The sequence below is a fragment of the Marmota monax genome, unplaced genomic scaffold (assembly GCF_021218885.2).
Source record: "Marmota monax isolate L192 unplaced genomic scaffold, Marmota_monax_Labrador192_F-V1.1 WCK01_AAM20220418_F8-fsc00090, whole genome shotgun sequence".
Lineage (NCBI taxonomy): Eukaryota > Metazoa > Chordata > Mammalia > Rodentia > Sciuridae > Marmota > Marmota monax.
Window position 1 is genome coordinate 5143483 of NW_026695219.1, and position 15703 is coordinate 5159185.

General features: G+C 35.2%; 1 protein-coding gene across 10 annotated transcripts in view; it reads right to left on the minus strand.

Annotated features, from left to right (window-relative positions):
* The window catches only part of Akt3 (AKT serine/threonine kinase 3), a 273567-nt gene that overhangs the window by 89014 nt on the left and 168850 nt on the right, over positions 1 to 15703 (minus strand). For 9 of the 10 annotated variants that reach the window (XM_058575178.1, XM_058575175.1, XM_046432493.2 and 6 more), the window contains one exon: positions 805 to 870. The exons of the other annotated variant lie outside the window; for it this stretch is intronic. In XM_058575178.1, the coding sequence (XP_058431161.1) occupies positions 805 to 870 (66 nt within the window). The remainder of the gene's footprint in view (positions 1 to 804; positions 871 to 15703) is intronic. 10 annotated transcript variants of the gene reach the window in all.

The window sequence follows — 15703 nt, forward strand, 5'->3', positions numbered from 1 at the left end:
TGTTATATTCAAGTAAGTCACGCATACTGCAAGTTATAATGACCAATCCCAACAAAATTGGTTCATGCAACTTTACATGTTATAAAAAGATATTAAAGCTCTGTTTTGTTATACTTGACAATAAAACACACAAACATGTAACAAATTAAATTTGGCTATCTAATGATATCCTTGAAAATACTTGTTTTAGCTAAACCTAAAATTTTAATAAAAGGTTTTGAAAATCTAGCTGTTACTTTTAATCTTAATATATCAGAACTGAATATATCAGAACTTATCTAGGTTTATTGCAGTCAGTATGCCTGTATTTCTTAAAAACACTCTCTCCCTAAAACAAGTCTCATTTCTAAGAAATATATTAAGATTTCTGCCTTTTATATTTGAAAAACATGCTGATTATTTAAATATTTATCTGAAGCCATAAGCAAAAAAACACATAAACTCTACATTTAATATTAAAAAACATTTTAAAAGTCTGCTATTCTCTCAGTTAACTCCTTAAAATGCCATAGGTGATCTATAGGCTCTGTGTTTCAAGTTTTTTAATGATAAGGAGATTCTTGGGAGAAAAAAGAGGTTTTAGAAAATAATAAGTAGATAATGGGAAGGATCATAAATGCATACAAACTATACACTTAACTATGAATTCCAACAATTTTGAAAGAATGTGATTTATAAACTTTCAACAAAGAAAATGCCACACTTAAGTTATTGTTATTTAAAATGCTCTTTTCATAGTTTGGTTTCTGTAACAAAATTCCCTTAAATTTAAAATGTTATAACATCCATCTTCTAGTTACTTACTGTTAAAAATGGATGTCTAGTGTTCTTTAATACTCTGCTTTCAGTAAGAGTGTGTGCTACTTCATCCTACAAAAGGAAAAAAAAAAAAAGCAAACTGTGAATATATATTCTAGGAACCGATTATATAAATTTTAATTATTTATTTAAAATCCAAAGTTAGAAAAGGATTTTAAAACATGTTGCCATGCTTCCTTTATTGCTCAGCTTCCCCTCCACTCAAAGAAAAAAAAATTAATGATTTATTTCAGATGGCCAAAAGGTAGAAAGTCATTCATACTTGAGCAAAATAATCAACAATGATATAAAAATCAACAAAAAATTATCAGAGACAGGAAAAAACATTATATTCTTCCCTCAAAAGAATGTCTTATCAGTTAATATTTTAGCATGGGTTAATATTTCTATTTGGGGAGACATAAAAGTTACATTTTAGTAGGATCATGAAATCTTCAAGTCTCCCAGTTGTAATTTTTAAAAAATTTTTTGGTTTTGGATTGAACTCAAAGATGCTTTCCCACTGAGCCACATTTCCTTCCGTTCTCATAATCTCACTAAATTGCTGAGGCTGGCTTTGAACTTGCAATCCTCCTGCCTCAGCTTCCCAAGCCAGTGGGATTACAGGCATGTGCCACTGCATCTGGCTCAAGTCTTCTATTAAAAAGAAAAATCAATCATTGAAAAAGGGAACATGTAATAATATAAACTTTAATTCTAAATTATATGATTTAGAAATATAAAGAAATAGCAAAAAAAAGGATATCTTTTTGTCTGTAATTTTTAACTGTGTTTCTTTTAAAAATAGGTCATAACCCTTGTACTGTAGGTGACAAGTTCAAAATGAGAGTATATTTAAAACCAAAAATATGGAAAAATATATTGCCCCTATTTTGTTCATAAATCTCATCTTGACATCAAAAGTGAAACTGGAGAGATTTTCTTCAACATATGGAGAACTGGAAAAATGTTTCATGTTTCTAAAGTAACAATATATTAAAGAAGACAGAACAAACTAATGCAGTACCTCTGTTTTTTTGCTTCTGGCAAGATCTTAAGTCCTTGCTAGATCAATATAACACTGTCAGTAAATCAAAATTAGATTATGAGGAAAACCGTGGAGAGAAAAATATCAGGACACTAAATTACATTTATTATCTTTACAAAAGCATTTGACCTTAGTTTGACTTAGAAGATAAATGAGAAATAGATTGATCAAAGAAAGTAAGATCCTAAAGCCATTCCAGGAAGGTGAGATCAATTAAGTCTGAACAGAAAGTATAATTAACAATAAAGTATTTAAAAACCAGTGAAGCCACATATAAGCATGAAACCATTTCAGTCTCATTTATTTTATAGGAGCCAGGCTTAAGTGCTCAATTTGAAATTCACTGTCATATCATACTATAATTCCTAAATTAATTATAATATTTTAATATAAACCAGAAACAGAAATGACACTAGAACTTATATTTTTTAAGACATAGTACTAGTATAATGATTAACATAGCACATACTTAATGTTTGTTGAACTAAACTGCTTACCAAAGGAATAAATTAAAAAATGTCACATATATGAAGCTTGTTCAGTCATTCATTCTTCCACTTATTACTTCACAAATGTGCAAAACTATGTTCTAAGCACTGTTAAAGAGGGAGAATTAAACAAGAGACAAAGTCCCTACTTTTATGAAGTTAGTCAGATGGTAATCAGGAATCAAAAAACACATACACATAACACACACACACAAAGCTGAAGAAGGGACACTACAGCTAATGAGCATCATATACTGTCTATGAAATATATAATGCAAGTGGCTATTTTGGGACATTCAGAACCAATCCATTCATTAAAAACAAAAACAAAATCCTGCTGGGGACAGTGATATAGTCCTGTAATCCCAGAAATTCAGGAGGCTGAGGAGGACTGCCAAGTTCCAGGTCAGTCTGAGTAATTTGGCAAAAGCCTGTCTCAAAGAAGGAAAAAAAAAAAAAAGGATTAGGGATGTAAAGTAAATTCTGGGTTCAATCTTCAATATACCACCCCACTAAAATCCCCGAGTTGTACTTATTAAGTGCTAACAAGGACTGTGCAGGTATAAAGCGATTAAATAAAAAAGATAAAATCAGGGCTGGGGTTATACCTCAGTGGTAGAGCACTTGACTAGCATGTGTGAGGCACTGGGTTTGATCCTCAGAACCACATAAAAATAAATAAATAAAGGTATTGTGTCCATCTACAACTAAAAAATTTTTTTAAAAAAGATAAGATCCTAGAAGAGATGTAAGTAACCAATTTAATAAATAGTAAACTGATTCTGACAAATGATATTAAGAAAAAATTAGGATTATATACTATTGTAAATGGGGTAGAGAAGGGAAACCAACACCATTGGAAGAGTGGAAGCTAGGTAAGATGATGGAGTGGGAGGGATAATGGCAAAATTTATGTCTGACAATATTTACTAATGCTTCTTTGATAAAGACAGCAAAAACAGGAGGGATCAATTAAGAAATTATTATAGTACTTCAAGAGAGAAACAAGATGCCTTGAACCTCTATGGTAGATATAGGAACAGGAAAAATGGGGATTATAAGATATCTGCCATTAACATGAGGGTGAACCAAAAGAAATATGTCTTTATAAGCAATGAGAAACAGATTCACAGGAGAGAGAAAATTTACCTATTATGGTTTAGGATGTTAAGTAGTTTTAATCATTGATCTGGGGAAAAACTGAAAATCAGTTGAGTATGAAGCCCATTTAAAACCAATAAAGATATAGTAGTGCTTTAGAAAATATTTCTAATATTTCATTTTACTTTGGGAAAACATAAGAGTTAATTTTCTATGTCACTTGGTTTCATGGACAAAAATGTTTTTTTCCGGAATTCTGAATCTCTCTAAATTACATGAACGGAATCAAGTAAAGATGCATGGAGGAAAAAACTAAAACAATATTTGTTATTATACAAATGAAATTGGAACTAATAAAACATACATGTATTTAATAAAGTAAAATGCATTTTTTATCACATTTTACATCTGATTAGTTTAGAATTTTTCCCATTAATGCAAATTGAATGGTACTGTATTTCACATACTAATTAGTTTTTGCTATGAAGGTATGCACAAGCTAAAAAGTAAACACAGATGCTAATAATTTTTAATTGCAGCTAAAAGCAACATGTCAAAACAAGATGTTAAAAATAACAGAGATAAAAAAATTAGTGGCTAAAACAATGTGAGGCTCTTCAAAAAATCAATTCGTTGATCATAATTATAAATGAAGAGTTCTAGAAATGCTTGGATATACAATATAAGTATAATAATGCTTTCATGAAAAGACTCCTGAAATACAGATTCCTACATATTCAACCATGGTAAAAGACTAAATAATAACTTTTAAACCTAATTTCTTTCACAGAAAGGTTTAGGGGAATAGAATTTTATTTATTGAGGACATAAATAGAACAGTCCACTCTCTCCTATTTATTTTCCCAAATCCTTTCCAGTTTATCACTCACCTTCTACCGGACCTGGTCTAACTCACCCTTCACTTGCCCCACTCACTGTTTTACAACAAGTTTTTTTGAAGGAGACCAGGAATAGGATATGACAAAGAGGAGGAAAAAGAACAACTTCTTTCTATTATCAGGGATACCAATAGTGTATCTTGCCTTTTATCAAGTTATGTTTTATTATTCTCATTTGTATAAGTAAATTGAGGTCCACAGCAGTTAAATAGCTCAAGCTGCAGGTGAAAAAGTCAATATTAATCTTGTATCTTAGTTGAAAATGAAGGGTCATTTCTATTTCACAACTGCTTTCAAACAGCTTACTCAGTATCAAATTAACTAGAATCTTTTACACTGTTCATATTATCTTCTCCATCTTGAACACGAGTCTGTAATAAATAGCTGTCAGAAGATGACTAAAATCAGGATATATTACATCTAAAGCATTTATTTCCTTCATCCTTCCAAAGCAATAAATGAGATCTAGAGGAGATGATCAAGCAGATTGGGGAGACAGAAGAGGGTAGAGAAACATTACCATGGAACACTTATTTCTAAATTAAACTACAATGACTACCAGTGATCATTATTCACTTGCTCACTGTCTTCATAAGCCACATGTTACTTTTTAAGAGAAGAAATGTCACACTTACCAAGCTCTAAATTTCGGGTTCTTATTCTCCTCTATTGAAAACATGAGCACTGGCCCAACTGTGCTAAGACATCTCCCACTCTCCAATTCTCAGAATATATTTTCACCATTAACAAATTTATATTCTAAAATTTATTTACCTCTAAAGAAAATGTAAGTACAATCATCCTGTTATCTATAAATACTAATATATGTATGTATTATAAAGTATTTTATATTATATATATATATATATATATATATATATATATATACATACATACACACACAGTATTTTATTTGATAAATTGTTCTTGATGGTCCTGTTCCAACATTACTTGGATAGAGGGTAACATACTTGCTTTAACTTTGATCCTGATACAATCACTTAGACCTGAGTCTTTCTTTAACTGGAGTGTGTGTGTGTTCTGCTCTTTCCTTCTGCCCCTTCAATTCCCAGTACTGAGGCAGGTAAATCTCTATCTTCTCACCTCTTTATCTGAAAACAAAACCTCACATAAACATAAAACTAGCACCATAGAGCCCCCCTCCAATCTCAGCTGAAGTCTTCTGAGATTTCTTTCATCACCATTAATTAGGCCACTATTCCATTTCTCAAATGGTTGTTTTGAATATTTCCTAGGTCTCCTTCCATAGCTGGTATGTATGCTGAAATATATACACTAATCTTGCCAAGCAAGTTACCTTATCTAGTTAAGCTACCGAGCTGAAATTGGAACCCCATTTGATCTGGCCTTTCAAGTCTAGAATGCTTTCATTAAGTTGTTTCTCATTATCTCAACCTCACTCCCTCACATTTTCAAAAATGTGATCTTAATTCTTACTCTGAAGAAAAGCCATGAGAAACTAACATTTAACACATTTGATCACTCCCTCTTCCTGAAAACATGTTCTTTTTGTTTCCAGAATATCATGACCTCTCAATTTTCCTCTGTTTTAGTGGTTTCCTTTTCTTTGTCTCTCATGCTGGTCTCTTTTTTCTGAACCTTTGTATAAGAAGTGCCCCCTGGCACTGAGACCACGTCTTTTAACCAGGTATACCTATTCCTTAATGAATTCTTTCAGACTTTGGCTCTAGATACTTCAAAACTAGATCTCATTCCTAAACTCAAGAAGTGCCTATTGGACATGAAAGTCTAATATTTGATTTAAATTTGTGCATCTAATAGTAATATCAAATCTGTCATGTCCAAAACCTATTTTCCCATTTGCCTTCAAATGAGTTTGTTTCTCCTGCAATTATCTCTATCATAGTGAATGATAACATCATCCTTTCACAGTTGCTCAGAACAAAAACCATCCCATGTCTTCAAGTCCTTTATTTCTTTCATACTCTCCATTTAATCTCTCAAGAAATCTGGTTGGCTCTTCAACAAAATATACCCAAGGTCTGACTATTCTCCACCTCCACTATTACTACCATAGTGCAAATCACTGTCATCAATTATTATTGCAGTTAACACCTAACAAGCTCCTTCTTTCTAATCCATAGTCTATTCTCAACACTGCTTCCATAGAAATACTACTGAAATGAAAACCAGATCTGATCTCCCCCTTTAAATGCCAAGTGGCACTTCCTAGATGAAGTGGCTGATATGTTGCATATGCAGGCCATGCTGGATTGGATTTATGATTATCAGTGTAATCATATGCCCCTTACTCAAGTTAATCAAACTGGTCTAAAATCAAACAATTCAAGAAGTTATGTAAGATTTGCTGTCAGCTTTTTCCTATGCATCTTACAGATCCTAAGAAAATTAGAGCGATTAACTCAGAGAACAGCAAAAGACCAAAAGCTAAGGAAGTTATTTAAGAAAGATAAAGTTTTAAATGGTCACTAAGGAATGAGATAAATAAAGTGGACATTGATGAGGCTGGCAGAAATATCTTAATGCAACACTATCAAAAGTTGTGTGGACCAACAGGAGCCCTTGTTGATCCTCCAATACTGAAGAAGTTCTAAACAAACACATTATAGCCTAATTTGAAGGAACACAAAAAACTGGGAGGCAAAGCTGACACTTTTTAGTAAAATTAATCAAAATTAGGGTTGACAGAAGAACCAGGGTTTCTTGGACCAATGAAAGCCATATGTACATATATGGAGAAAATAGGGGGTAAAGAGAAAACTTCCAGGAGTTCCCTGACAGAAGTCCAATGCACCGTGATTCGAAAACCTGTTGATGAGGTTCTAACACGGGCTACAATTAAAATGGGAGAATATGAGGATGATTGATGAGATTAAAGTTTAAAAATCTGGATGATAGCAAGAATTGGACCCCAGAGGTGCTTTACCACTTGAGCTACATCCCCTGTTCTTTTTATTTTGAGACAGGGTCTTACTAAATTACTGAGGGTTCTCACTAAATTGTTGAGATTGGTCTCAAACTTGTATTCCTCCTACTTTGGCCTCCCCGGTCACTGGGATTATAGGGTTGTGCCAACAAGCCTAGCAAAACCAGCAATGTCTGAATGGACTACATTAATTGGTTGCATCCTCTTTATCTGAACATGATGCTAGTAGGATGTTATGTCTACCAAGGGAACATTTCAGCTACTGTACTGCAGAAGGCACACTGGTTTGCCCTTGTATTCACTAGATATGTTGAATTAGAACCTCCAGAATTTCCTGAGCCACACAGATTGTTAACTCAAAACAGTATCATGATGGATAAAAAGAGATTAACATATGAATCAATAACACTTTAGAAGCTAGAATGCTGTTACCAACAAATTTTCTGTACTATAACTCTCTATATTCCACAAAAAAACGGTGATGGCCAAGGAAGACTAACAGATTATCAGAACCAAAATAGAGTAGTGTCATCTACAACATCAGCAGTACCTGGTATGTTCTCAGCACTAAAAATACAAAGAGCTAAAGAAAGTCTGATAATGTCTGATTATCAGAAGTGTCTGATCTTGGTAATGCTTTTTTCTTGGTCCTAAAACAAACAAAAAAACCCTGTAATCTCCTCAAGTGGGAATGATCCCGATTTACATTTACTTCAGGGTTGTATGAATTCATCATCTTGCTGTCATAATTGCTAAGAATAAATTTTAATTAGATGCAAGTTCATAAAAGTATGACAACATCACAAATTTACAAACAAGCTTAGGACTGACATATAGTGGTGACACAGAAGAAAACCTTAAGCTACATGATAAATCCAGCAGATATCCAAAGGCCCACCTAAACTTTCAATTCCTATGAATAACCTAGGCATAGGCCATCCATGACATCCCATAGGAAATACAAAATAAACAGTTCTTATTGCTTCCATATGCAAGAAGCATCATACCTGCTCAGGCTGTTTGGGTTTTGGAGGACATAAATTCCACATCTGGGATTAGCACTAACTTTGATCTACAAAACTACTTGAAAGATGAACATATTTAAATGGAAGCTGAAATACTAGCAGGCTATATCTGAACTGTAGCAGCTCAGTCAGTGCATTTGGGTCCTTATGCTCCACTCTAACATATGATTTTCAGAAGTATCTCAACTCACACAGACTGGAGGAGCTTATGGCAATTAGCTCATAAATGCGGCCTAAGGTCTTAGACAAGAAACATTCCATACACAGAAATACAGTGCACATCATTAAAGAGACAATTACTGGGTATTAACTGAAAATAACTCTTGACTAACAGGTACCTTTTTTTTTATTTTTTTTAGTACTGGGGATTGAACCCCAAATCATTTTACCATTGAGCCATGTCACCAGGCCTTTTTATTTTTCTAGACAGGGTCTCACGAAGTTGCTTAGGGGCTTACTAAGTTATGGAGGTTGGCTTTGAACTAGTGATCCTTCTGCCTCAGCCTCCCAATACAGGCACATGCCACTGTACCCAGCTCAGATATCATATAATCTTGAAACCCCAAATAACCAGATTTCTTGGATAAAACCTCCCCCCCCCCCAAAAAAAAAAAAAAAAAAAAAAAACCCAAAACCAAACACTAAGAAGGCAGTGTACTTCCTCTGGAAGGCAGTTCCAAAATGGAAATGGTTTAACAGGAAAGTGCTATTGGAGGAATGCAAGGAAGTCCTCCCCATATTAAGGAGCAGGTAGTCTCTCTTATAGTTCCTTCCAACTTTGGAGCCATCTTAGAAGCTGCCAGATGCCACTGCCACATTCTGTTGTTCACAGGGCAGGGACCTATAAAGAGCTTTCAAGTGACCAGCCAAAAAGTGACTTACATTTAAGTATGTGGCAGTTCTATGGTGGACAGCACATCTGGAAGGTCACAACACTATAATTCAATGATGTAAAACTGAATGAAAAAAGGTAAGACCAAACCAGCTCAGGGGGCTCATTTGCATGTTGTCCTCTTTTCAGTGATGGGAGAACTGAAGAAGAAGAAGAACAACAACAACAAAAAAAAGTGCTGTTTGAGTATTATACTGACAAATAGTGTGACCATTTTCCTGCCTATACTGTAAGGCTGATGAAAAATGGGAAAGTAGATTATTAAAGGGATGGACTATTAATGAGGCATGCCCCCATGGAAATCACTGTGGGAAGTTAAGGGGCATACTGAAGCAGGACACATCAATGCTCATCTGAAGGATCTCCTTCAGGACCACAAGATAACTGGAGCCAAAAGATGGTGGCCACCTGCATACCTGAAGTAAGTACATATGAAGAGCTGCAGCAACATACAGATGAAATAACCATTGACATATTCCTTTCACTATAATGCATAAAATGCCCATAAAAGCTGTCTTGTCATCATAAAGGCTATCTATGCTAAGCCCAGGCCAACATCATTCTAAATGGAGAAAAATTGAAGGCATTCCCTCTAAAATCTGGAACAAGACAGGATGCCCTATTTCATCACTTCTATTTAACATAGTTCTTGAAACACCAGAGCAATTAGACAGACAAAAGAAATTAAAGGGATGAACATAGTAAAAAGAAGAACTCAAATTGTCACTATATGATTCTATATCTAGAAGACCCTAAAAGTTCCACCAGAAAACTTCTAGAACTAATAAATGAATTCCACAAAGTAGCAGGATATAAAATCAACACCCATAAATCAACGGCATTTCTGTATATCACTGACAAATCCTCAGAAAGGGAAATGAGGAAAACTAGCCCATTTTCAATAGCCTCAAAAATAAAATAAAATGAAATAAAATACTTGGGAATCAACTTAACGAAAGAGGTAAAAAGATCTATATAATGAAAATTACAGAACCCTAAAGAAAGAAGTCAAAGAAGACCTTAGAAGATAGAAAGATCTACCTTGCTCTTGGGTAGGCAGAATTAATATTATCAATGACCATATGTCCAAAAGCACTATACAGATTGAATGCAATTCCAATCAAAATCCCAATGATATTCCTCATAGAAAGAGAAAAAAGAATCATGAAATTCATCTGGAAAAATAAGAGATCAAGAATTGCTAAAGAAATCCTTAGTAGGAAGAATGAAGCAGGTGGCATTGCTATACCAGACCTTAAACTATATTACAGAGCAATAGTAACAAAATCAGCATGGTATTGGCACCAAAACAGACTCGTAAACCAATGGTACAGAATAGAGGACACAGAGCCTAACCCACAAAATTACAATTATCTTATATTAGACAAAGGTGCCAAAAACATGCATTCAACAAATGGTGCTGGGAAAACTGGAAATTCATATGCAACAAAATGAAATAAACCCCTCTCTCTCACCATGCACAAAACTCAACTCAAAATGGATCAAGGACTTAGGAATAAAACAGAGACACTGCATCTAATAGAAAAAGAAGTAGGCCCTAATCTCCATCATGTGGGATTAGGATCCAACTTCCTTACTAAGACTCCTTTGGTGCAAGAATTCAAATCAAGAATCAATAAATGGGATGGACACAAACTAAAAAGTTTCTTTTCAGCAAAAGAAATGATCTGTGAGGTGAATAGAGAGCCTACATCTTGGGAGCAAATTTTTACCCCTCACACATCAGATAGAGCACTAATCTCTAGGGTATATAAAGAACTCAAAAAGTTAAAAACCAAAAACAAACAAACAAAAACAACAACAAATAACCCAATCAATAAAAAATGGGCCAAGGACCTGAACGGACACTTCTCAGATGATGATATACAATCAATCAACAAATATATGGAAAAATGTTCATCATTGTTAACAATTAGAGAAATGAAAATCGAAACCACTCTAAGATTTCATCTCACTCTAGTCAGAATGGCAGCTATTAAGAAGACAACCAACAATAAGCTTTAGCAAGGATGTGGGGACAAAGGTACATACACTCATACACTGCTGGTGGGACTGCAAACTGGTGCAGCCAATATGGAAAGCAGCATGGAGATTTCTTGGAAAATTAAAAATGGAACCATCATTTGACCCAGCTATCTCTCCTAGGTCTATACAAAGGACTTTAAAACAGCATACTACAGGGACACAGCCACATCAATGTTCATAGCAGCACAATTCACAATGGTTAAACTGTGGAATCAACCTAGATGCCCTTCAGTAGATGAATGGATAAAAAAAATGTGGCATATATACACAATGGAATATTACTCAGCAATAAAAGAGAATAAAGTAATGGCATTTGCAGATAAATGAATGGAGTTAGAGAAGATAATGCTAAGGGAAGTTAGCCAATCCCAAATAACCAAATGCTGAATATTTTCTTTGATATAAGGAGGCTGATTCATAGTGGGATAGACAGAGAGGGACCATGGGAGGAATAGATGAACTCTAGATAGGGCAGAGGGGCTGGAGGAGAAAGGAGGGGACATGGAGTCAGAAATGATGGTGGAACGTGATGATCATTATTATCCAAAGTACATGTATGAAGACACAAATTGGTGTGAACATACTTTGTATACAACCAGAGATATGAAAAATTGTGCTCTGTATAGTGTAATAAGAATTGTAATGCATTCTGCTGTCATATAGAAATAAAAAAAATTAAAATAAAAAAAGGAACTGTCACGTCTTCCAAAGAGAAAAGACAACTAGATGACAATGGGGTACATTACCCAGATGGGATGGACTCAACATATTTGGTAAGTACACTACATTGAACCATTACCAGTATCTTTAGGAAGCTATAAGTGGGCCTGGACAGGAAATGACATTTGAGTTTAGATTGAGCTTTACATACTCCAAAATAGATGCAAAAACATAAACATTATAAGATGATTGGAACAGAAGATACTATACCCCACCCAATTACATGTCATTAGATTAAAAAAATGTTTATAGCCCACAGTATTCAAAACTGTCCTTAGAATGATAAAGAACTAGAATGGGAAATGTTATATAAAATAGGAAGAGATAAAGACATGAAGGACTGGCACACATGGTCTCAGTTTATGATGGTTTAATCAACCTCTGGTCTGTGCCTCTTTATTTTTGCTTTTCAGCAGAAGTCCATGAAGTATACCATCTCTTTCACACTAACAGAGTTTTAAAAATTTTGCATTTTTTTAAAATTTGCAATAAGTTTTGTGTGTTTTATCTACTGATTGATTCTACAAACTGAATACCAATTTGGTGTTCGGTGTTCTCACAATAGAACTGAAATGAAGGAATGGTTACTCTATATCAATAAACTAGGGCTCTGCAAAGGAGAATGCTCCAAGTGTTTGGGTCAGATAGACATTTTCCTTATATCCCATTTACTGGTCATAATCATTCCATATTTCACTTTGCTTCACAGGCAATGTTTTTCTTGCAATTCTAAGTGCTGCCTCCCCTTCCAACTTTAATCTATCATTAGAGTCAACCTAAGTCAAACAATCTAATATGGATGAACCGGTTATTTTATAAATGCCATCTTTTTTTATCATTATGGAAAAAAAATACAAAACACTGGGATTTCTTATTATTGCACTGTGCTCTAAGTGCTAACATTTTACGGATTCCATCTCTGACTCTTTAATTTTCTTCTAGGTTTTTCTAAAGAAGGAAGGAAGGAAAGAAGGAAGGGAAGGAAGGAGGGAAGGGGGGAGGAGAAAAGAGGAGGGAGTGGGGAGTTGAGGGGAGGGAGAGACAAATTGATTATTATTTCTTTGTTGGGAAGTAATATGTTTCTCAAATTCTGAAAGCATTTTTGATGTTCTGAAATTTTCTGAACACCTAAAACTTTGTAGAAGGTCCTCTTATTTGCTCAGCACTCAGTAGACCCTTTTAGATTGGAAACTTACACAGCTCTTGCAAGTTTTAGTTTTTCTTATTTTTTAGAAAAGCCTTTCAATTCTTACAGTTACTGAGTTCCCCTGATTGAACCTTCATGTTGTAATGATTTTTCAATATTTTCCATTTCTTTATTTCTGGTTCTTTATTCCTAGATACTCTCCAAAATTTGTTTCTAACCCTTCTATTAATTTTTTAAAAATTTTAGAAATCAAACATTAAATTTATAATTAAGCTTTTTCGGCCTATTTTTGTTTCCTATTTGCAATATCTTTATTCCTGTTTAAAATAATAATTAGTGATTGTTAACTTATCATCTGTTTATTTTGTCTCTGTTTCCACTAGGATCACTGTTCTTCTGTTTCTCTTGCTTATTCTATACTCTTCAAATTTTTTCTGTTTGATGATTCTCAGTAATCTATTCATATTCTTGAAGGATAAATGAGGTAAATTTATAGAGTATGGGTTTCCTCACTGAATTGACCATCAATTCTCTTAAACAGATTAGAAAACATGCTCACATACTTCATTTTAAAAGTACAAGGTGGGAAACTAGAACTACTTCACTCTGAATGTCCAGAAACATTCAACAAAAGAGGGTATCAATTACTACAACTAGGAACCTACCATATCCAAGATAAACTACTCAACAATAAAGTTAAAGGAAGTTCTATTTATATCTTCATGAAAAAAAATACAAAACACTACATCTACTTGCCCTTGAACATGAGTGGGATTATACCTACCCAAATGTTCTAACCAAAATAAGATAAAAGACTATGTAATGCTTTATTTTCTACTCCGACTCTGAGAACTTGTCCAAAAGTTAAAAAAAAAAAAATTTTTTTAAGACTCTCTGTGGGACTCTGCCAAGTAGAGTGACTCTCACCTCCTCCACAGTCCTTTCTTTTTTTCCTTTCTGGACTGTGATACCCTGTACTCAATTTATGTTACTACTATAACAACTGTTTTCAATGTCTATAAGTTCATACCAATTTCTTATACTGTAAACATAATGGATTCAAACCAGGGCTCCTAGGAAAAATTGCTGATTCCAAGGCTGGTGAGTGGAAAATACAAGAAGAGCATGGAGAATCTTGTGGTGCCAAGATAAACTACAGTAAGGATGAGCATATGTCAAAATGGCACATAAACAAACAAAATGAGCTCCCAATAGCTAAAGCCAGAATAACTGAAATAACTGAAATGAAAAATTCACCAAAAGGAATTCAAAAACAGATTTAAGCAGGCAACAGAAACAATCAGTAAGCCTGAAGACAAGACAAATGAGAAAACACAACCCAAATTATAGTGTCTATGAAATACCATCAAGTGGACCAACATGTGCACTGTGGACGGTCACAGAAGTTAGGGGAAATAATAGCTGAAATCTTTCCAAATGTGATGAAAGACATGCACATACATATCCAAGAAGCTCAATGAACACCAAACAAGATAAACTTGACTTCCACTGAGGCACATTTTAATCAAATCATTGAAAGAGGGGCCATGGGAAGATGGCGGAATAGAGGAAGTCCTGTTTCTGGCTGCTCTGTGACATGAACCCAAGAAAGCAGACAGGCAGCTTCTCAACAAGGTCTTGCCTACACAAAATACAACATATCAGAAGAGTGTGAGAAAACCCCTATACTGTGAATTTTTACAGAAACCACGAGCGCTGCGACCACCCGCACAGAAATTAGAGCCTCTGGGCTCAAGTAAGTCTATGGACACTGGACCCAAAGCCCACAATTCTAGCTCACACACAGCTCACAAGGGGCTTAGCAGAAACACATTTCGGCACCTCTGCAGAACTCCAGACTGCGTACCACTCCCACGCAGGTCACTGCTACCTATCCACAGCACAAGGCCATTGCCCAGCTCCCCCCACCTCACCAGACACCCCGGGGCTGGAAGCAGTTGGACTCCATCTTGGAAAACCTTCCTCCCTACTTTGTGCTGGGCATGGCTATCAGATAGGATTGCCATTTGAGTAAATACCTGATTTCCAATTCCTCCTCCCTCCCCAGTGGCGTTAACTCAGCACAGTGGCCATCCAATGCAAGAACAGCTCTCAGTTAGACAAAGTGCAGTGTGAACAGGATGCTGCCGCCTATCTGGTGTGAGCCTGGGGGTGAGAGATCCCGCAGTTGGGACCTGATAAGTAAGAGAGGGGAGGGGACTAATGTTTGGAGCATAACAGGGAGATCAGGATTTTGGAAATCTCCAGGCAAGAGAGGGAGATGATACCGGGGGCTCTAGTCAGATGAGTGATCACAAAAAAAGACCCGTGAGGTGCTATTTCCCAGCTGGGACTGGTGAGCCGTACTTCCCACTTCCAGACACTCCACAACAGGTCCAGTCTTCTCACCCTCGTTACCTACACCATCCTGAGGGCAGAGTCACCAGCTTATAACAGACAACTCCACCTACTGAATGAGAAAAGAAGCAGGAAAAGTATTTTTTTTCCTCTTCTGCTTTCTCTTCTACCCTTCTATCCTCTGGCCCTTACAACCTCAACGTATATAAAACCAAGAACTTTGCATGAAATAGAACTTTGAAGACTGAGTTA